Source organism: Megalops cyprinoides, chromosome 23 (assembly GCF_013368585.1).
Source record: "Megalops cyprinoides isolate fMegCyp1 chromosome 23, fMegCyp1.pri, whole genome shotgun sequence".
In the NCBI taxonomy this organism is placed as follows: Eukaryota; Metazoa; Chordata; class Actinopteri; order Elopiformes; family Megalopidae; genus Megalops; species Megalops cyprinoides.
Window position 1 is genome coordinate 17,556,167 of NC_050605.1, and position 24,209 is coordinate 17,580,375.

The following is a 24,209-nucleotide window of genomic DNA, read 5'->3' on the forward strand; positions in this document are numbered from 1 at the left end:
GATTTTGATTCCTTTATGCAAAAGGTGTGAGGTTGAGAGGGTGTACCCTCTCAACCTCATACCTCCTATTACAATCTTCCAACTGCGAGAAATATGTGAGCTATTTGTGAGCTATTTTTCAGGTCCACCTTACAGTAGCCCACAGATAAACGTAACTGCTTTTCCCCATTCTAATTCCAACAGTAACGTGTGTCTCTGTGTATAAGAGTTTATTTTCTGTTTATAAAAATGGATGCACATGGCCTGTGAGGTCGTCCTTGCTTCCTTTGCCATTTCGCAAACGGAATTTCGCAGAGGAAGCTGCAGCAGGTGGGGGTTTACTTCTGACTGATGAGCTCGATGATGATGATGGTGTATTAGGAATACCACACAAAGATGAAGAGCGAGGCTGGATCCAGATTCTGCCCCTCCCGAGACAGAAGGGGCACCCAGCGGTAACCTGGAGGCAGAGGCATGTATTTTGGCATGGGATTGCCCAATGACAGCATGACAACATGACAAACACAATACTGTCCTGTGCACTTTGGAGCAGTGCCCTAAAGGTACCATCTCTGATTCCTGTATATCTCAGATTGAGATACTCACAGTGCTGCTTTGTACAGACCGAGCATTTGAGCCTACTCGTTGCATTTAGCCTGTAGTGACCGATAAGATATTTATCTGCCAAGGGCTTTTAAGTTGGCAGGACACAACAAGTATATACTTTACAACACTACATTACATTACATTCATTTAGCAGATGCTCTTATCCAGAGCGATTTTCAGCACAAAAGAACAGAAGTGTGTTCATTCAAGTGTAAGGAGCAACAGTGTCAGACCAGGCTAACAACACTGCCAAACCAGTGAGTATGAGCATAACACTATTCAAGCACCACCACAGCTTAACTTGCGCAACCTGACTAGATAAGGGAAGGCGAGTATACTAACATATATCCCAGTCACTAGATCAATATTCTGTTTGTCTGAAACTGAGCAGATTGACACTACCAGGTGATAAACCCTCAACTGATGATGTGACAGCACCAGGTGAAGCAGCCGCTCTCGTTTCCTGACCTTTCTTCATGCTGCTGAAGGGGAGTGTGTACTGGGCCACGAAGTCGTTGCCGGTGCGGACGCTGTGGTCTCTGACGGTGAAGCGGATTAAGGCCAGCTCGGGAACGCTGATGGTGAAGCTCATGGAGGCGTCCCACCGAGGGTTCAGGGCTGTGTGGAACACGTCAACGCGTTTCGCATCTCTAAATAGTTTCATAAGCTCACACTTTCCGTATGCTGTCTACTGTCAGGGAGGTTGTCTATATACTTCGGGTCATAAAAATGGCCCTGCTTTTTCTGTGACCCCAATTTTTAAACTTGTAATTTGCCTGAAACCTACCAGGCGTCTCTATAACTGATTAGTAAGTGAGATAGCCCTGCCAGAGCTTTCCTTCCTTGTTTTTTCACCAGCACTTCACTTTATGTTTTTACTTTGTGAACTTTGCTTTGACATCCTCTGTACAGTATATAGCAGTAGCATCAGGTGATTGGAATGGATAGAAAGTACTACATTTTCCATGGAAAACAAGGACAACTAACTTTTTATCAATAGAAAGGTTTATATATATACACACATATTGATTCATTGTTTATCATATCGACATATTTTATGGAGTACTGCTGCCTTTAATGGGAATACAAGTATGTATGAGTAACATATAGTTACTAATTGAGGTTTGTGATATTGCTGTTTGAGCACCTTGCTGTGGTAATTGCAGGTCACAGGAAACGCAGTGTCAGAGGCTACGGTTTCCAAGTTCCCCCTGCCACCCTTTTTCATGTTGTCTTTTTGATTTATGGACTCAAAATCCAAAGATTGATTGAGATTGATTGATTGATTGATTGACTGATTTTTTCAATGGTCAGTGGAGGTAATCACCTTCCAAATCTGAGTGATGCTTGAATGTATATCTTGTGGTAAACACTGACCCAAGCTAGGGATGAACTTGGACCCTCAAACTTAGGGATTTATGATCCATTAACCTGTCCTCCGTCACACACAAAACTGCCCATCAAAAAATGGAGATCACATGATGTGTGCCGGGATTAGATGCCAAACTAGCGCACACAGCTCTGCGAGCCATTCAGGAGAACTGCAAAATATCTCTCCGATTGTGTGGTCTTTCATTTATGAAAAGAAAGGGAGGAGGTTGGGGGCTTGAACTGAATCGGAGTGTGACTTTGCAGGTATTGGTTAATGAGTGCAGTCCGGACTGCAGGAGAATGAGAGCATTTTGTCTGTGTGGGTTGCCAGGTTTTCTTCACACAATGGGGGAGAAACAATAGGCGGGGCCCCTATTGGTATTCATAACGAAGCTTATTGAAAACTGGCATTTACCCATATCAAGCGTGTCCTCTCGTCGTGTCTGAAGAAGGGGAAATTACAGCAGAGAGACACCGGGGGCTTCCTTTGTGCTCCGCTCTCACACACCGCGGCTTTCAAATGCCAGAAGAACCCCCGTAGACTCAAGTTTGTCAAGTTTTGTATTATTAAAAAAAAAAGAAAAAAAAAACTTCTCTGAAAGTCTGTCCAAACCTCACAGTAATGCTGCAGATTCATTCCTTTCACTGAACAGTGGGTAATTTGTTCAAAAAAAAAAAAAAATGAGGTGGAAAAAAATTAGGAAGAGGAAAAAATGAGAATATAAAAGAACATCTTCTTTCTGGCTGTCACCTAAATTCCCATCTACATCCAAACACCATGTAATTAAGGTGAAGAACACATTCTCTTCTTTTCCCTTTAATCTACCATGACAACCTGCTTTCCATAGTAACAAATTAAAATAATGAAACGGTAGACAGGTCAGAAGGAGAGAAGGGGAAAACAGGAATGATGGAGGGACAGCCCAGACTACTCATATTTGCCATTACCTGCAGCAATCTCCACCATTTAGCCAGATTCAGGGGCAATAGATCGCCTTTATACATCTCTCTCTTAATGAAAAACCATGTCCATTGGACCAGCGTTTAGATGTCGCAATCACAGAAACGCTTCTTCAACACTGCTGTGGAGAGAGAGAGAGGGAGCTATCAATCTAGGGACACAAAGCCTTGTGTCTGTCTGCAGGAGCAAAGCCCTGCCCGAGATTAAAATTGCTTCTCCATTACAAATGGCTCTCTGGGTACAGCTAAGCAATCGTGACAAAACCCAAAGCAACACTCTAGAAGCAAACTAGGCGTGCCTCGCCACATCTCACAAGCAAGCGCTTCTCTGATATAAAGAATAAGACATGTTTTTCCTTCAGAAAGAGATGTTGATCTGCGCAGAAAGACTGGGAGGGTAAACTTGCAAGAGGTGGAAAAGAAGGGCTGTCATCACGCCACAGAAAAAAAACTAAATAGATTATATTAGCACTGATGTACAATGTTGTTTCCCATGGGAAAGTGCTGGGAACCATATACATGTAGCCATATACAGGTGTGTGCCCTATGTCAAACAGGTGTTGTCAGTGTCTTCCGCCCCTTTTGTATCCCCTGTGAAATGCCTGGATATGAGCTAGTGTTACAGAAGCGTTGCAAGAACGTTCTGCGAGAGCCGGAATGAATGCCCTGTAGTCCTGCTGGGCGTTTAGTGTTGACTGACTTACAATCAAACCTTCGTCAATATGTGCTCGTTGCGCTGTTTAAGGAGCGTGTCCTTATAACGCCCTCTGTTAATTGAGTGGCTGACGCACATCGCACAGTATCTCAGTCACAGCCTAATGCCTGGTGTTCTCAGAGGGGGTGTTCTGCCTCCAGTATTGTTCTTCTTTCCATCAGATACTGTGCGTATAATTTAATCAAGAGGTGCTCATGCTTTGCTTTAAAAATGCAAATAGCGGCTTTGGATGGAAAAAAAAATGAGAGGAAAGAATACGTTTTGGAGTTTAGGATAAGAGTATTAAAAAAAAAAACAGGAAAAAAAGGAGCTGCACAAACCAATTAAACTCCACTGATGGTTTTTGCAGGCGGGTCATGCTTTGATTCTTATTGACAGCAGTATACAGCAGCAGGTGCAATGGGCCGAAGACAAAAAGTCAGGAGCGAGTCTAATGAGAATGTAACAGTTCATATAATCTCTACGGAGTCCCCTCTTAGTGGGCGTTTGTGGGGACCCTGACCCCCATTCTGGTCAGTGTCTGTATTCCCTAGATTGGGGTTATACAACAATACAACTGCTGAACACAGGAATCATCTTTTGTTTAGCACAGGCTATAAAATTACAGTTCAATAAACCCACAACGCACACACATCATTCATATATATATATATATAGACATATATATATACACACACACACACAAAATCATCATGCTTTATGTATGTAATTCTGTTGCAGTAAAAGAATTAAGGTCTTTGCAAGACATCTGTGCAACTGCTGTGCACCTGCTTATAATTTCAAAAGCAAGCCCCAGTCTCATTGAGAATGATAAGAATGATATCATTCTTATCATAATGAAGCGATAATGATGAAATACGTGATTTCGCACAAGTTAAAATGAATGATAACCGGAAAAATGACCTTGAACAGTAACAGTGTCTATCGCATTGGAATCACGTCTTACTTTATGCAGTGTTCCTGGGGGAAAAGTAGTTCTAATACATAAAATGATTCATCATTCAAAATTATGCAGAGGCTGTGACAGAGATATAGTATGGCGCTTGGATTTGACTGATGGGTGTGTTGACGGGGGGAAAGTTCTATGATGTAACTGCCAGCACAAGATGATTACTGTCAATTTATAGTGCTCCTCCTCCACTGTGTGATCAGACCTTAATTACTTTAATTAAAGTAAGCAACTGCAGGTGTGGGCAAAGCTCTGGTATGAATGATGATGGGTAAGTGTTTGGCTAGGTTAAGCCTAAGAGTCTGTGGAAACACATGTATCAACAAAGTTTCAGTAGTGCAAATTATAACTATAATTTGTGATGTTTGTGTATATGTGAGCTCACTAATAGGCATGTTACAAGATGAAACACACATGAAGCCGTTTGATAAAGCTGTAAACAATGAAAAAAAAAACATAATTCATTTCAAAGTTATAATATATGAAGTAAATTTGAAGTAAAAAAAAAAAAAGTGTTTTACACTTTCAACAGTGAGTGTGATCAAAGGCAATTGCTTTTTTCCGGGAGTTAAACTCATCACTGGAGACTAATATTATCAACACTGTCAGCACATTATTGTGTACCACAGTAATTGCTCCTGTCATTCTTATAGGGGAGTGTGCCAGTGAGCAAACAATGACATCTCCAGTTTGAGACGTTGTCTTGGCAGGGTCCTTTACACATCAAATAGACATTCTGCAGTGACGCTCCAAGGGTTGCGGATTTGAATCTTAAGTGAGCTCCAGTCCTCTCAATCAAGGCCACCAAAATCGCATCAGTACATACCAAACCATATAAGGACATACAGCACCAATCAAAAGTTTGGACACACCTGATGAAGGTAATGGGAAACATGCATTCAAAGACATTTTGATCTAAAGACTTACGCTTAAACACTTGAAATTTGTTTCTTAGACCAATATAAATAGTGAAGCTGATGTATGAATTTCTTTCCAAAAAAATTTAATTTTAAAAAATATTCTTCAGCTACTTTGAAGACTGTAAGCTAGCTCTGATTTGTTTAACACTTTCTTTTGGTCACTGCATAATTCCATGTGTTATTTCATAGTTTTGAAGTCTTTACTATTATTTCTGAAATATGGAAAATAGTTAAAAAAAAAAACTCTTCTGTAAGTAGATGTGTCCAAACTTTTGACTGATATATAAAATGGTACTATATACAAGGACAGCATATAAAACAGTCATGTTATGTAAGTTGCTCTTGCTGAGGGAGGCTGCTCAGCAAACAAATGAATAATCTTGAGCTGGATCAGTGATGTATTCTAGCACTGCCAGCTACAGTAACAGCTAAAAAGCCACTCCCTGCTGCACAGCCCTTCCTGAATTATGCCTTTTGAAGCTCCTATTTGCACATTTTTACCTCTGGAATCCGAGCGGCTGTTGGTGGGGAAAGAGGACTCAGAAGGAGGCCCTGCATGAATCTTAAACCGGATTCCTGGGGTGAATCTCCTCACTGAAACGCACTGATTGCAGGGTTTTTTTTTTTTTATCGGTACCTGCCTGGCCTGTAAAGCGCATCTGAGCTCCTGACACAGCACCTGAAGCTGTTCTGCAGAAGTTTAGGGAAGCGGCCTAACTGTCAGTCTCCCCCAACCTCCCACCAGTGACAAAACCAGCCCGGGCCACCCGGGACAACGCAGTCAGCTGATTGTCTTATTAATCATCCTAAGACGGTGCTTCAGCCTTAAATGAAAAATCCCCAGTGCTTATCCTCTTAGAGTTAATGTAATAATCTGCTGCAAAGGCCTGTCGATTGCAGTGAGCGGTAATTGGTTCTTAGTTGGTCTTTGGGATAATGGTGGCTTCACCTAATGACTGAGGCTCTGAGTGATTCATCCTGCAGGTCCCCCCGCTCTCTCTCTCTCTCTCTCTCTCTCTCTCTCTCTCCCTTCCACGCTGTTTTCACCTGTTTCCACTAATGCTACAGATTAGTCTTTTTTCTTCATTCAGCACATTGTCCTATTGGATACAACAGAGGTACGCTCGTGTGTACCTCTTAGTGTGTGTGTGTGTGTGTGCCTGGTTAATCAGACTGGTTGTGCTCTGTGTCTGGTCATTGAGTATTTTCCCATTATGTGCATACAGGGACACCTTTACAAAGCAATACATGGCTAGAGTCATCATAATTGGGCTGCAGGCAATAGTTTCTGTGCCATTGTAATAATCTGCGCCATTGTAAGGCTAAGGAAAGAAACAGGGAAATAATGGGCTGTCGCTGAATGACAGTAACAATGATGAATTATGGAATAATAGCAGTAGGTCACAGCAAGACATACACTATATGGACAAAAGTATTCAGACGCCTGACCATTACATTGTAATGACATTGTATTCAAATACATATACTTTAATATGGAGTTGGTCCCCCTTTTGCAGCTATAACAGCTTCCACTCTTCTTGGAAGGCTTTCCACAAGATTTTGGAGTGTTTCTGTGGGAATTTGTGCCCATTCATTCTGTAGAGCATTTATGAGGTCAGGCACTGATGTTGGACGAGAAGGCCTGGCTCGCAATCTCCGTTCCAGTTCATCCCAAAGGTGCCCGATGGGGTTGACGTCAGGCCTCTGTGCGGGCCAGTCAAGTTCTTCCACACTGAACTCATCAAACCATGTCTTTATAGTCCTTGCTTTGTGCACTGGGACACAGTCATGTTGGAATAGAAAAGGGCCTTCCCCAAACTGTTGCCACAAAGTTGGAAGCACAGCATTGTCCAGAATGTCTTGGTGTGCTGAAGCATTAAGATTGCCCTTCACTGGAGATAAGGGGCCTAGCCCAAACCCTGAAAAACAGGTGTGGCCAAATACTTTTATCCATATAGTGTATGTAACATGTAGTCACATCTGTGAGGAGTGGTACAGGAGCCAGAAGGTCATGGTTTTGAATCCTGAGTGGAGCACTGTTTTTGTTTTGTTTGACAGGATATCTGACACAGACTGTCTCACTAAAGCCCCAGCTGAATACAGAAGTAAATTAGAAGTAATGTGCTGTGAACAAGCTAGGCCTGTAAGCAGAAGGTTATGGGCTCTAACCCTTTAGTTGGGAACTTATGTAAAATTTAAGCTTTGTGAGAATTGTTGGACAAAGGCATTAGATTCACAGAGTGTAGCGTGAGAATCAGGTGGATTTCTGCCCCACCTGATCCTGGGGGAGGGCGTTACCTGACATTACCTCACAGAGCTATAGTGTGAATCAGGTGGGCAGGCTGACGGGCTGCACTCACAGTTGCGTTTGACGGGGTCAGTCTTCTTCCTGCAATTGTCTGATGGGACACCGTGGATCTCCACACGCACGTAGAGATCAGGAGCCTTGCTGGTCTTGGAAACAGGGAGGTTTGACCCGCTGATCACCTGGAGACAACGAAATAAACACACACACACACACACACACACACACACACACACACACACACACACTAGTGTCAGCTTACATCATAATTGCTTCAAAGATACAGCCAGCACACTTCTGTCTGGGTCATTATTACATCATAAATTCAAAACAGATCCACTTGTCTTATGTAGTGACAATACACAGCACTGTGTAAGCTTTATATGGAATCAAACACTACTCTGCTAAAGCAACAACAGCCCAGATAGCACTCAGGATTCTTACCAACAGCATTCTGGTTGTAAGACCAGTTCTAACCAATACGCTACACTTCATTCAAAGTCATAGGTTCTCTGAGAATCTACGCAACCAGTACAGAATAAAACAGCGGACTGAAATAACTGAACACCTTATAGGAATTAATACCCGATCAATATAATGTGCTCTTACATAACAGTCATGAGAGAGCAAGAGAAAGAGAAACAGAGAGGAGAGAGACCACAAGTAATTACCCAGCATACACTTTGTTTAGTTCAGTTTATTGATTTATTTAAAACTACAGCATGTTGCCTTTTTATAATATTCTTAGTAGGCGTCACAGCTGTGGAGGCCTGTCTGCTTCAGTACATTCATCAGTGTGTCTCAGTGAGAAAAGTGGCTTGGCATAAACACTGTAACATAGTGACAACCAACATCCAAACTGCCAGCCATGCGTACGCTTAAACAAAACCAAATCCTGGTACTGTCACCCATTTTCAGAAGCAGCAGCTAACTGAATCTTTTTCTGAGAATTCACTTTGCAAGACTAAGGGCTCCTGTCTCTGAGAGGTGAATCCATCTCCCAGTCCAGTCTGGTTATAATAGCCTCTGCTGTCTGTCAGACAAAAGAGACCTGAAAGGTCTGGACATCACAGGCCGAAGAATTGGAGTGTTTTAGCGCAGGTGATTCCAGACCATCATTTCTAAAGCGTCTCTGGTGCTCGGCTCTCTTTTTAAGCCCCTCGCTTTGTTTTCCCAAACATAACACACACTGTGAGGGCACTTCAATTTTCTCCACGTTACACTCGCAAAGCTTAAGGTTTTTCTTTTCTGGCGGCAGGATGCCAGCTATCCGTGAGCCGGCATGGTGCACGCATAGCTGAGCGCTAAATGGAAAATGAACTACTACCAACGCGTTTGAGCGCAGAATTTCTGCTGCGTGTTTTTCATCAGACTGACAGACAGGAGGTAATATTTCTATTTCTCCTCGCCGCGGACGGAGATGGACATGTTCCTCTCCTGTCTGTGGAAGACAGCAGGCCAATAGTTGATGTGGGGCCGCGCTTTATTCTGCATGCGTGGCGGCAGAGAGCGGTCCGGCATGACATGATGGTGGGAGAGAGGGTAATTACAGGCGGTCTGGAGTCTGCCGGCCTTATCTGCAGCTGAGTGGAGCCGCCGTGACCCCGCTCAAAGACAAACCTGCATGCTATTATCTGGGCAAGTCGAGCACTGATGAAAACGCCTTGCTCGGTGAAATCTTTTCAGGAACGGAGGGCGGAAAGGTACCGGGGCGACAGCCATCTTTTTCTGTCGAAAAAGGTACTGTCACGTCTTCGTTTCCTGGTCACAGCGCAGCTCTAAGCTGTGGCACCGCTGTGAGAAGGTTGTGCATTTGCTGGGTAGTCCTTCCGTTGAGCAGTAACGGTGTGATGCTCCTGGCCAGCGTCAGGCTCGGTAAGACTTGTGAATGAGAAGACACTTTCCTGGTGCTGTCACTTTCCTCCAGTGACAGCACCGGGCCGAGCAAGTGCTCTCTTGGGTTTAGGGACTCGTGGGATTGAGCTTGGAAGAAACGTCCAGAGCTGAGCATTCAAACAGGAGAACGAGGGGGTGACCCGGGTGGGACACCTGCTCAGTGCCGTTGGGGGTGGGGGGCGAAACTCTTCCACAGTCCCTCAGCTCTCCAAAGTCCACAAGCACAGTTTGCCCAGCTGCCACTTTTTGTTGTAGCCTTGTTACCCTGGCAACAACAAGGACTGGCAATGGGCTGGTGGACGATGAGGTTTTGTGTGTGGCTCTGAAGGAGAGTCTTCAGCTGTCCTCTGGAAACAGCTTGTTAATTGTTAAAATGTTAAATGTTCAAGGGCCTTTCCCATCTTTGGCTGAATTAAAACCTACCACTAGCAGATCACATTTCATCAACTGCAATTGTGTACCTGCTGGTCATTGTAATTGTATGTGTGCATGTGAAGCCTGCCATTGGTTAATTAACCACACCTGCCTAATCGAAGACACATTAAATACAGGTGTATGGGCCCTGCTAGACTCATTCTTGTGAGAATTTTGTGGTGCTTGTGTCCAAGGCAGGGATTATTTGCTTTTTAGCCTGAATTATTTATTTTTGAAATTTGATCCTTCTGTTCTCTTTGGTGAGACGTGTCAGCCAGTTTCCTCAGAGTAGGGGAAAGGGTAGGGGTGGGGAATGGTGGTAAATAACGCTTATGGTAATGCAGTCAGAAGGGGAAAAATGCTCTCCATTGTGGTCAGAGCTGCTGCTGCTTCTTCTGGCCTGCAGTTTACAGGCTGAAAACCATGAGAGATACCCAAGCAGACAGACTGCATTCGCATGCTTCTCAAGGAGGCCAATATATTTGCTAATGTTGCAACATATAGCCATATATAAAACAAAACGGGAACAGTTTCGCACCTGAGATATGCGCTAGTTACGCAATGCAATGTGAATGAGTCTTACTGTAAGCGCTCACGCCAATTGAAAATTGCTTTGTAGAATATTTGACAGCAGTTACGGGGTATCACGGGGCTGTGATTCTGCGGGGCACTGAGCTTCAATGAGAACACCGCGAATGTGTGTGTTTGCACTTTACACTGTGCAGCCCAGGGCTAAGCTTTGCTCTTGGAGAACTTCATACATGAGCGGCCATGAATATTCATACCTCCTTATGGCGGCTGGCATAAATTGCTAAACAGCCGAATGGGGAAAAAGGAACTCTAACCCTGTGGCGGAGCTGAGGGGGAGTGGAACACTGTCGCGCACATAGCGGGTGATCACTTGACCTTACGGGTGACCCCAACGCCTGTGCGAGTGCGTGTCTCAGGTGGCTGTGTGGTCCTTGATGGTGTTCACACATGCAGCACACGCAAAACCCGCATTAGAAGGTTATGCGTGTATGCAGTTCAAAGATGCGCTTTTTTTTTTTTTTTTTTTTCCTGTGGCCTGAATAATTTACCATTGATACAGCTATTTATATCTCGGTAAAACTCATCCCCCTGTTTCACCGGGAGCACTTCCAGGGATGTACAGCAAATCTCAGAGCACCCCTGCTTCAAATCATTCAGGAACACAGCCCAAAAGATACTAGGTTAAGTGAATGAAAACACACAAAAACAGTTTTTTGGAGAAGGGAGTGCATTGGGGGGGGGTTCATTCATATTTCAGAGGCAGGGTGGTTAGTGCACTGATGTCCAGGGCCAGATTAAAATGAAAGTTTGTACGGCGGCGGCTCTCAACCCACAACGCACTCTTGACACTCTGGACAGCGTGTGCCAGAGTGCGTAACGCAGTCCACACCCACACCTTCCATTCCTCCCAAAAAAAGTAATCTCTCCTAAAAATGTTGTGGTTGCTGTTTCATGCATGGTTGCCAGACTTGTTTTTCTCTCTGCAGCAAAAAAGATTTTTCTCCCCCTGAAAAAGTTTATTATATTTTGCCCTCTGAAGCGTAGCAGCCAGGTCACAGCCCTGTGCTGTCAGCAAGCAGAGGACCATATGTGTACGGATAGAGTATAAATGTAGAGAATCAGGTCAGAGGGCCATCAGGTCAGGTCCCAGGTAGAAGAGAATACTATTGTCCAAATGAGTATTGTAATTCACCTGAGTCGATGAAATGAAAACTGTAAGCTAGTTAAGTCTCCCTGGATAAATGATAGGTAATAGATAACATATGCATATTCAATACAAAACAGAGGATTCTGGACTTGGCGGGAATTTTTTAAGCCGTTTAGGTGACTGACCCTCTAGAAGCTGGGAGGAGTGGCTGAATTGGCTTAGTTATTGCAACAAGGAGTTTACTGCGTAAGGTTCTCACTGGAGAACGCAGGCCACCAGACTTTGACCTCCAGTGACCTCCCTCATGGCCTGAGATACTGTGAATGATGTCAGCAGGGCCGCTCTCCCTGAGAAATACAGAGGTTAAGTTTACTCCTGCAGGTAGATGGCAGTGTTTCACACTTTAAGGCCTTGCTACCTCGTCACCTCTTAGTCAGAACAGCAAGCAGCCAATTGGGTGACAACAATGCAGTGGTGCTACAACAGCCCAAAAAAAAAAAAAGGCGAATTAGCCGACGTGATGTGTGGCGTGCAGCTGGGCTTTCCATATGTTCTCCCTAGGGTGCGCTTTACATAACAGAGATCTGGTGGATTTTTTATCATCATTACAGATAAAGCTGAAACCAAAGCAGCTGGCTGCAGTTAAAAAGGGCCTCGGTGAGGAATAGGCCAGGTCAGAAAAGCAAACGGCTTTTTAATACACTGTGCAGGAATCACTCAGCGCCCTCTGTTAAGGTGAGCTCAGGGGAACGGTCTGGTCCCCCCCCCCCCCCCCCCCCCCAAATCTGCACTAAAAAGAGGAGAGGGGTCATTATTTAACGTATTATGTGCTTGGCACCACACACTTGTCCACAGGGACTTTTTACACATTATTCATTTGTACAGCTGGATGTGTGATGAAGCGGCCTGAGTTTAAGCGCCTTGCTCAAAGGTAGAACAGAAGCTCCCCATCTGGGAATCGAACCTGCAACCGCAAGCTGATGAGCGCAGTTCCCTAGCCGCTGCGCTACGCTGTTACTGACGCAGTGGGATCACTGACTCCTGCCACGGGTGCACACCCGCATCACAGTTGACCCTTTGCATTTAGCTCTGGGTTTTTTACCCGCTTTCATTGTTTTTATGAAATCAATGACTTGCATTGTAAGTCATTGCAGAGCACACTGGCAAAATGGTTCATACTCTAATTAAACTGGCAAAAAAGTAATATCTGGTGTAATTTCTGTTCTCCAACCCATATCAGTTTCACTGAATGTACCCGAGCTCAACTATGTAATCATATTTCTAGAACATTTTTTTTTTTTTTTCCAAATCTCCAATCCTGGCCTGGAGAGGAGGGGCATGGGTACAGCCTACTTGGGTTGCCTAAAGGAAATTTTTTCATCTCATAATTTTTTTGACCATATTTTTTGAGTATTCCCGTTTTCTCATTTCCATTCTGGTCGTGTTTGAATTCATGCATTGATTATTCTCATCCAAAGTCTGCCGTGCCTTTGAATGAGCCCACCGAGGCTCACAGAAGTAAAGTCGGGACCAATATTTTCCTCCTGCTGGAGGCCTGAACCATCATCTGAGAAGAGGGCAGTGCGTGGACTCACCGCCCCACACAGGCCCTCGCATCACCCAGCGTACTGCAGCGATCCTCCAATCGGGTGGCTGTGTGGCGTGGGTCTGGGCGATGTGTCGCCATAGTCTCTCCAGACGGGTAGATCCTCGCCGGGGATGTCCTCTGAGCGGCGGGCGCCCGGATCCAGCCCCTTCTCTTGGGACACTGTCGGCCTGCATTATTCAGGACGTTGGTACAGTAAGAACCGGGCCATAGTGTCTGCTTGACATGGTTGGGGGGGGTTCTCATGAATTTGTTAGGGACGAGGGCCGTGCTGTGCGGGACTCCGGGCCTTTCGGTTCAGAGCAGTTGCCCCTCTTGCGATGGAGCGCGGAGAGGAACGTGCAATCCTTCAGCAAATGCGCCGCTCTTGTTTCCCGCGCCGCGTCAGATGAATTATGGATCCCGCGAAGTGCGGGTGGGTAATGGGTAAAACGCCTGTGGAGTCGAGCACCGGAGTGCACAAGCTGACCCGCCGTCAGGGAGAGAAAAGCTCCTCCAGTCTGGGTCACACTTAAAACCCACTCTCAGGTATTACCTGAGAGAGAGAGTCGGCCACCGTGCTGTGGAGACGGCACAAAAGCCGTGTGTGTAGCGAGCGCTGAGTAGAGTGATGCAATATTGAAGAGATTTCCCTCAACTCTGAGTGGGAAGGGAGTTCAGTGGCATATAGTGTTGATGCTGGCGTGGACCGGACGCTGTTCTGAACAAACATCCAGCGCTTCCCTCCTTTCAAATCCAGCCCAGTGTTAGGAAAATGCATTTGAAAATAAATAATGTAACCATGACAAATATAGGTGTAATTAAACCTAAGCCATACTTGGAGTTGGACCCTGAGACAGACTCAGGGAAAGACATTTGTGGAGTCTCTGGAGAAGTGGGCACATGTGGGCTGAGGGACGGCAACACGTCAGTGAGCTCCAACGTACACTCACATACACACACACACGCTCACACACACAAACACACTCTCTCAAGCATGATCACACGCTCACACACGCTCACACACACACACACACACATGCTCACACACACTCTCACGCACCCATGCAAACACTGTCATAAGCATGATCACACATACACACACACACACACACACACACACACACGATAGTGATAGATCCTGATCCTGTAACTCTCTCTTTGTCTCGAACACACATAAAATCTTACGATCCGCTCTTTTCTGTGCCAATATACATTTCATTGTCTGACTGCAGCAAGAAACAGGGTGACTCATGATGTCTGCTGCCAAAATTGTGAGACATACAGTATGAAACATAGTAAACATGGCAAATGTGAATTGTTGCAACAGTCCTGCCGCAGCAGACCACATTCAGCCTGGATTAAACTCTGTCAGGCAGAACAGTGAGGTCGTGTGTATCCCTCACAATCGCACACATGCACACACACACACAATGGATTGAGCTATCTGCTGCCACTTTCACGGAATAGAGAGATAATACGTAAAGTTGTTACAGTTACAGGTCAGGCTACCGGTCATAATTCTCTGTCCCCATTTCAGTAAAGTATACTCATAGTTTCTTGTTTCAAGTTTCAAGGCTGGTAGGAGTCTGTGCCAGTTTCACACCATGATCCCTATCAGGTTAGTGTTAATATTAGTTGATGTGAATGCTTTGATAGGATGCTGATGAATGGTTTTGGGCCTCCTCCCAAGTCTTTGCTTAAAATTCAAATTCATGCATATATTTCATGAATATTCATACTTGCCAAAGTTACAATGTAGTCTGACAATACTGTACACGCCTACAGTTTTACTCACAAGCAGCTGAGCATAAACCACTCTCATGTTTTCAATTTAATTCGTCTGAGCTATTGAAAGTGCACGGGAGGTGTCCAATGTGATTTTTCATGGACATAGCTGCAATCTTAGAGTAACTGTGTAAAATTGATGGGTGTGATTGAGGGGGTGGAGCCTAGAGCATGCAGGAAGTTCCTCTCTCACTGTGACAGGGTCCTGTGAGCTACAGGCAGGATGGACGGGTACGGGGGGGCTACCTTCATCAGTAGCTGTGCAGGCTTCAGATCAGGCAGGGGGGAACTGGGGTCGAAGGTCGTCTCGCGGGATCTCAGGAAGTGCGGCTTCAGGACGTACCCACAGCCTCCGTTGTCCTGGAAGCGGCCGTTGTTGAGGTCCATGGGCAGACCCAGGGACTGGAAGTTCAGTGCCACTGCAGGGATGGAAACTCGGCAGTCAGCATCATTCACTGGCAGTAAATACAGCAGGAGGCAGTGCACAGACACTCAAAGCATGAAACACATCTCCTTCAGCTTTCCCCTCATGAGCTCACTGGGTAACAAGAACAAACTAAAATAGGAAAGACAATTCAACTAAAACAAAGAATCCCGATGTGGGGAAAAAAAACAAAAAAAAACACCCTCGTTTCAATTTTTTTTTTCTCCTTTCCCTTGCTGTTTTTCTTATTCCAGTTACCCCTCCCAGCCTCTCTCTCTTTCTTATAAATCGTGATTTTGAGTTGTGAAACAGTTAATGGTGACACTTTTATAAATGTTGTAAATGGATATTATAGTAAAATGGATTGTCATGAACCTGTGGACTGGGTCTACGCATGCTTTTGCAAAGGGTATTATTAAAGCTGAAAACCAGATTTAGGGTTTTACATGACTTAATGGAATTGCCTTTGTGTTAAGCTTTGAAAATTGCACCTAGAGTTTCAAAAATGGTGTGATAGCAATTGAAAAAAAAAAGCCAAAACACAAATGAACAAAAACAGCGAAACCTGTAATGGGAAACAATATCACTTACATCAGCTCCCATTTGCTCTACTTGCTGACTTACCAGTCAACGCTGAGCGCATGTCTGCTTCAACAGCAGCGGTCCAAAGGAAACACTCATCGTGTGCAGAAATGCATACCCACGCTGTGTAGCTCCTCTAGCCCTGAAATGCGCGGCCCATCCCGAGCCGTTCCTGAGATTAGCGTGGGCAGAGCAGTTTAGAAGTGCTGGATTACGGTTTAATGCCACTTGTCACCGCGCTTGGCTGTGGGGAGGTGTGGTCTGAGGGGGAGAGATTCCTGCTCCTGCATGGGAGCTTGCAGTCACTTGAACCCAGTTCAGCAGATATGAATGTCCATACAGTCAAAGTGGGAAGCTTGGGTTTGGTGTGGCGACAGCAGTACTGTAATGCATGTAATGTACTTTATTTGGCTTGGAGTCTGACAAAAGGATCGCACCTGGCTGTAGGCCGAGGTTGTTGACCACCCCCCCTCCCCTCACGTGGACGACATAAACAGGGAAAAGAAAGGGGGGAGATGGAGTGGAGGAGGGAGGGTGTAAACAGCTGACACATAAAAGAAGTGGTAAATGGGATTTTTATAGTTGTGGAAAGGGCCGGTTTGACTTGGTTGGATTACTTGTGTAGGGATTGCCTATGAGGATTCTCCTCTCGAATCCTCACCTGGAACTTCAGTCAGGGACTTCTGAGACCAAACTGCTGCCAAGGAGCACGAGCAGAACTCCTGGGAACCCCAGGAGTTCTGGGCTGCTGTATTGCTCGGATTCTATAGCAACAGATGGCTATGACAGTATGCCAGCCAGATGTGAAGTCATCGTTAAGGCTGAGGGGGCGGTGGGTGTGGGTGGGGGATGGAAAGGATGTCTATCAAGCCAATGACTCATTGTATGCATATATAGTATTTTAATCATATTTTCAAGTGTTAGGCAGTTCTCTGAGGTGAATATTGTATATAAGGCTGAGGAATAAGCATGGAGTTCAGTCCAAGAATACACAACAAACACACAGAAAGCATATTAATGCAAAGCAGAAATACATTTCAATATATCAAAAGGTGTATACCAACATATTGAAATTTATATATTTTCAATAAATTGAAATTGAATACTTTTGAAAAAAAGTATAATGTCTAAAATAAATCCTCAACATAGGTTTTTTTTTTTTTTTGCATGGGTCTGAAGGCCTCTTTTCCTCCCAAGCATACACAAACCATCTAATTGACATGAATAGCACAGTAGATATGGCTATGGAACAGCACTTAATATCTGTAGAGGGCGTAAGCCAGGGGCACACTGTCTGATGTGAGTGATCGTGAACTGGTTTACACATCCAGCTGGGCAGCGTGGAGAGATTTTATACCAATAAGACATTTTTAAATTTCAAGGACAGACATCCTATTACAGAATTCGACTATGACACACGCATGGTGATTTTACATGAGCTCACAAGGAGTCCATATACATAATATTCAGTAACTTGCTGATTTGATAGGAAAATTGGCTTGCAATCAGCGATATTCGGTAGTGTGTCCCTGACTCTACAGACAGAGCATAAAGCTTGGGCGGTAAGTGCAGTCTCCAGTCTCCAGTCTCCTGTCTCTCCTCTCAGGTCTTTATTCCCCATCTCCAGTCTCTGGTCTGCAGTCTCCAGACTCCAGTCTCCTGTTTTTAATCTCCAATGGTGTTGTGTGATATTGTGGATCTCTGTAGCACAGCTCATCTGGGTGACACATGGCTCACTGTGACCAAGGAGCTCAGTGATGTGTGTCCCACTTCCCTTCCCATGATGCCCTGGGGGAGGGACTGTTGTATTTTTCAGTGCATCTAATGTCTCGCTTGGCTGAACGTTACTGTACATCAGAGCGACTGTACCTACATCAGCTTTGGCGAGCAGGAGATGTGGGTTCTCAAGGATGACGCAGTTACACAGAAATACATAACCTTTCCGTCTGAGGGCGTGTTTGTGGTAACCGGCACAAATCTGTCAGACCGGTAGACAGCTCATCCGGTAAAAATATCACAGATGACTGCAGGTTCACCAAAATTTCAGGCTGTCCGATGATGTAAACCACCAGATACTGCGCATTCATGCAACTTGTTACGACACGACCAAAAGGCACAAAAACTCCCTGCTTACCACACTGCCCCCCTTAAAAAAACATATTTGATTTTCTGGTACATTTATGCTTTTGCAAGGTGCATACGCATCCAGCAAACAGCATAATTCTATCCAGTGAATAATTTCAGTTTTTTGGTGCAAACAAAAAAGCCCCCAGCCATTCTCCTACTCTGGTGCAGAGATTTGATTGTCTTTGCATGTTGTTCAATGTGTGGTTTTATGCTGTAAATCCACACCTCATTAGTCATTCACAAATGTGATAAAAAATAAAAAATTGAATTTGAACTGAATTGCTTTTTTGGTTCCTGGCTGCATCCCAACATGCTTTCAATTTCAAGGTCCAGTAATACCATTCGGATGATTTATTTGTATTTTAAACATTGTATGTGAAACAATTAGCATTCTGATGGCAGTCCTGTATGAGTCTCCACATCTCTAAATGCAGAACATGAATTCATCTGATGCAAACCGGATGAAATACAACCAGACGGGTGGTCACCCCTCGTCACAATACCCTTCCCAAATGCAATATCACCTTGAAACAACTTCTGTTACAATTACATGCCTCTTGGTCCTTTTTGTGCTGTTTTAGCTGAACAGCAATCAATTCTCATCCGCTTTCATTTAAGTGCAGGTAAGGGGAGTTCAAATTGTTATGTAAGTCTTGTTTTTAAAAAAAAAAAAAAAAAGTTTTGCAACTATGAAAGAAAAAAAAACACCTTGAAAAGCGGTTGCTTTTACACAGCACATTTTACTGATATTAATCATTGATCTGTCTGTTCTCCATTCTGCGCAGCTCATCCAGGCCTCACAGAAACACAGCTCTCATACCGCACGCGGTCACTGGAGCGTAGAAATGAGTTCTGCTCGGTCTTCAGCGGGGAACAGCAGACGCAATGGGACTCTGCCCCCGGTTTTAGTCAGAGGCTTGTAATGGATGCAGTGACGGAACCAGCAGACATGCACTGACGACACAAAATAATAGTAGAGAAAAGCAACGGTGATGAATTAATCGTTTTCTCTCTCCGTGAGAAGATGGTCGTGCAGCAATGTGAGTGAGAGAAGGACTGGGCGAGGAGGTAACCTTGGTGACAGGTAAACTCCTTGCCCTCCTTCCAGCCCCAACATCACAGCCAGAGTTCCAAGGGCTTAACTGTCACAGATTTGTCAGAACCTTTTAGGCAACCCTCCCTGAGGTTTTCTGGTGATTCAAAATGTTGAATCTTCAGAGCGAAATTATTAGCATTGAGGGGGTTTTTCGCGGTGTTCAAGAAACATGAATGAAAGATCACAGAATGACCCATCAAAGGGTACGGTTACTGCCATCATCTGTGAATTACATCGTCGCGGCACGCCACAGATACCACCGAGTTTTGAAAGAAGGGAGACCAATCAAAGTTGTCTTCAAAGTGAACGTGCGCATGAGGGCGCCGCCCCCGGCATATGATGGAGGCAGAAAATTCCCTCCAACCTGGGCTAAAACTCACTGCAGTCTGCAACCTCAGAGTGAACACGCACCATAACCATGACACGAATATCAGAATCCCGGGAAAACGGAGAAACGGAGCACAGCAGCTCGCTCTCACTGGCAGTGGTCCTAGATTAAAAACACGCTGCTGGCAGATGAAAGAGATGAAGGGACTCTCTTTAAAAAAAGCAGCAAGTGGTCAGTGATCACACTCTGTAGTTGAGCAGATTGTCATTTTCAACATTCAGAATGAGGACGCGATGTGCCTCTCTGAATAGGTGTGTGTGTGTGTGTGTGTGTGTCTGTGTCTGCCTGCTTCAAGGCTTTCACAGAATGGAGGAATCCCTTTGATGTTTCACACATTATAATACAACACAAATCCTTCACAGTGAATGAAGGAACCATTTTTCAGCTTGAAACACTGAAACTTAAATACTAGAGCAGTCTTTCTTTGGCACTAATTTTGATCTCGCTCAGTTACAGCCTTATGATTAATAAGGAGAACTGTAAATAAAAGAATGAAACCCCGGGCTCATAATGAAGGATTACAGCACACTTGCAAAATGGAATGGAATACACAAGAAAGAGGTTGTTAAAAAAAATACAAGGAAGATTTTAAGCTGAGGAGAAAGTAAAAAAGGGTAGATATGCTGCCAGAATCTGTATTTCACCAGCAGGCAGGCACTAAAATGCATTCTGCAGCTCTCTCCTCCAATGCAAGAGGCACTATTGATTTTAAAATATTTGATTTTAAAATGATACACCTTTACTGGAAGCCTCTGAGGGGAAGCTCCTTGTTTATCTGACTATGTGCGTGTGAGTGTGTCTATGTGTGCATGTATCTTTGTGACTGGCCATGTGCACACGTGTGTATGTGTGTGTGTGTGTGCCTGTGTGTTTGTAACCATGTCTGTGTGCATGTGTGTGTGTGTGTGTGTGTGTGCACGTGTTTTTTTTGTGTGGCTGTGACTGTGTGCCTGATTGTATAACAGTGTGCACATATCCAGGCATTCGTATACACGTGCTGTTGCATGTACATGCATGTATGTGCATGCATGTGTGTGTCGTTGCATGTACATGCCGGCGGGTATGCAACAGAGCATGCGTGCAGCACAAACGTGTGTGGTGACAATGCGGCGCGGCGTACCTAGCTGGGAGCCCACGTTCCAGAACTCCTGGGGGTTGTAGTTGGAGGACAGGGTGCGGGAGCCGGCCGGGTAGATCCTGCTTATGAAGCTCGCGTTGTGGAGCACAAACTCCGGGCCTGAGGGGCAGAGACACACAGCTCATCACACGCAGCACTGATGCTGACACTGCCAACCGCCCCGGGCAGAAGACTTCCAGGCTGCCGTGGATAGGAGCAACTGTCAAATAAATAAATTACAGAACAGTGTCATTGCCTGATTTCCTTTTTTTTCTTTTTCCACAAAGTCATTTCAGGCTCAAAAGTGAAGGGGCATTAATATAGCTATGAGCAGAATTTTGAGTCTCAGAGTTGACGGCTGCTTCTCCTCTTCCCTTAGAGATTCAATTATGTTTGCAGAATCCACTGTTTGTCCATCAAACAGTTTCGGTCGGGCATGTCTGCGGCCTGCTTCTTTTTAAAAGTGTCAAGTTGTATTAATGTCACAGACTCCAAATATTCTTGCAAGGTGAGATAACCTGGTTGGATTGTTAATATTCAGAGAGCTGTATCAGGAGTTGAAAACATTGTTACAGCGCTTCCACTTTCCTGAAGGTATTTGAGGTGGAACTAGGCTTTCAGTCAATAAACATAATGGTTTTGCACTCAAACAGGGATGGAACAAATATAGCTGACATCAAAGTGAAGGCCATCAGTGAGAACCCCATGCCTCAACAAAGCTCACAACGCATATGTATGTGCCTTCCACAACCACCAGCAGTCAATGCCAATAACAAACCATAACTAATGGCTTTTCACAAACTGAAATACTGTGTTTTTTAAGCACCATTACACACACACAGTGAATGTAAACTACAGTAACACTGCTTCAGGGAAAAGATACGCTTAATGCTACAGCACTGTGGATCAATGGGTTTGTAGCATCACATTTTTTTTTCCCCTTTTCGCTCAAAGCAACTTTGTCTTTTTATTGGATTCACTCTGTATTTTTAGCTTTTGGAAAAGTGAGAGGTGGCTTTTGGCTGCTTTTTGACTAAGTGGCAGAGCTGTTCTCTCCCTTTATTTTTCTCCTGTCACTTCTCCCTGTCTAATGGATCCATTCTGCAGTGCTGGTGCTGTGCCATCAATCAGATACCACAAGAACCAATCACAGGGTCCGGAGGAAAATGGGGCGTGTCCAAGACAGTTTGTGTCGTGAGTGGCTGTGATCACTCATGGCCTGGAACAGAAGGGGCTATTTAACTGCCAGGGTCAGTCACAACTGAGAGCAGACAGGCCAGAAATAGTACCCTCTCTCTCCTACACATGTTAATATACACAGGCTGTTCTTGGCTGGGAACAAGTGTGTGTCTGGGTACGTGTGTGAGAGAGAGAGGTGCCGGCTATTCGTCTAAAAGGCAAAAGATTTATTTAAAAATTAAAAACAGAAAAGCAAGAAATAAACGGTCACAAGGACCCGGTTGTCAGGCTGGATTTGCCTCAGGTTTTAGCTAACCAACCCAGTGATCTCAGACACCAGCCATTTTTAGGGCCCATTAACAAAATAACATTATGGTACATTCTGCTTCAGGGGAATATGTCAGGTCCTTGCTCAGGAAGGGTCTTTTGTAGTAAATATTAAATATAATATCTTACTATATACATAATGAATGATATGTGTGTATACATGCAAACAATATAATCTAAATAATATACTCTACATGATATATTTGGCCACTTCTTTGATCACAAGGAGTTGAAAGATAGCTGTAACATGCCACACTGTTTTCTAAACAATAACTCCACCAATTGATTCCCTATTGCTATTTCATAATTGCGCCTCTTTGTCCAGATACGCGCCAATATACTGAAACTGTACTGTTTCCTTGTAATGCACTTTGCAAAGTGCTCTGACACGTCCTTTTGATGTATTAAGTCAAATCTGATTAACTGACATTGTAGGCGGCACAAAGGAGCTGAAAAAAAAAAGCTGTGTGACTCATGTTTGAACTCTCGATCTGGACTCTGAAGCAGCCCTGGACAAACTGCTGTGCCCTCAACCATATGATTACTGGCAAGGCTTCGTGAACTTCAAAGATCGGAACATCTATTTACCGATCAGACGCCCTTGTCCGGGGTAACTTCAGTAGTTTAAGTATCATTCATTCATACAGATGGACATTTGCTGAGCCTGTGGAGGTTAAGTGACACGCTGAAGAGTTCCGGCTGCAGTGCTGCACCCTGCATTTGATCCAACAGCACTCTGGTTTCAAGGTCAGCTCCCCAACCACTAATAAGTTTCTTATTCCTGGCAGCCCAGCACCTCTCTGTGGGTTACAGTACTAATGTGCGAACGGGCTGAAGTTCTCCAATCAGAAAAATAGAGGAGGTTATTATGTCTTTATGAAAAACCTCTTTCATTTCCAGCAGCTTTAATGCCCACACGTTAAAAGGCAGGGATGTTTGGAGACAGCTTGGAAAATATCTCCCCTTCAAATTGAAGGATATAGGCAGTCCCGTCGTCAAATGAAAGCTCTCTGCTTAGATCTGTTAAGCAAATGAAAGCCTGTCCCCCTCTGTCTGTTATTAGAAATGTTCTCCTGCTCGGAGTGACATGGAGTGACAGGGTCTGTGTGTGACGTCCAAGGCCTGTCAGCCAGGAAGCTGCCACCGATGACTCACCAATCAGCTCCTCTGATTCGTTTGCAAAGGCCACAGCTGCGGTCTGATTGGCCAGTACGGACAGCGGTGACACCATTTACATTTACATTTACATTTACATTTATTCATTTGGCAGACGCTTTTATCCAAAGCGACTTACATAGGCTACAGTTCTTTACAATGTTATCCATTTATACAGCTGGATATTTACTGAGGCAATTGTGGGTTAAGTACCTTGCCCAAGGGTACAGCAGCAGTGTCCCAGCGGGGATTGAACTGGCAACCTTTCGGCCAGCCTCAGTAGGTGGCCAGTCTAGAAGGCTTGGCAGTGTTTCTCTGGGTTTTTACAACCCTGATCTAACTCAGTTTGTGTCTGCACTTTTGTTCGACATACTGTTACCGAATCCTGCTTTGGTAGTGGTTGCAGAGGGTCGGTGTTTTGTCAGACCCCCAGTCCTGCATTCTGAGTACGCTGGAACAAAATAGCCAGAGTTGTCAGGCTGCCCAAATATGATATATTTCTTACAGTTCCCTCACGAAGGCTATATTTCTTTGTCTGCATCCTCATGCATTGCTTATGCCCTTTTTTTTCTCTGCTTTCGTCCACAACCTTTACCAGGTTAGAGATAGAGGGAGAGAGAGAGAAAGTTGGCTTCATTGGCATTCCTC

The 24,209-nt window shown here is 44.5% G+C and overlaps 1 protein-coding gene across 1 annotated transcript in view; it reads right to left on the minus strand.

The window, feature by feature from the left end:
• Window positions 1–356: 356 nt before the first annotated feature.
• The window catches only part of LOC118770724 (1-phosphatidylinositol 4,5-bisphosphate phosphodiesterase zeta-1-like), a 45,889-nt gene continuing 22,036 nt past the window's right edge, over window positions 357–24,209 (minus strand). Inside the window, exons 7-11 of the mRNA XM_036518490.1 lie at window positions 20,904–21,020; window positions 15,413–15,585; window positions 7,861–7,987; window positions 1,054–1,203; window positions 357–439 (exon numbers count right to left, since the gene is read on the minus strand). Coding sequence (XP_036374383.1) covers window positions 357–439; window positions 1,054–1,203; window positions 7,861–7,987; window positions 15,413–15,585; window positions 20,904–21,020 — 650 coding nt within the window. The remainder of the gene's footprint in view (window positions 440–1,053; window positions 1,204–7,860; window positions 7,988–15,412; window positions 15,586–20,903; window positions 21,021–24,209) is intronic.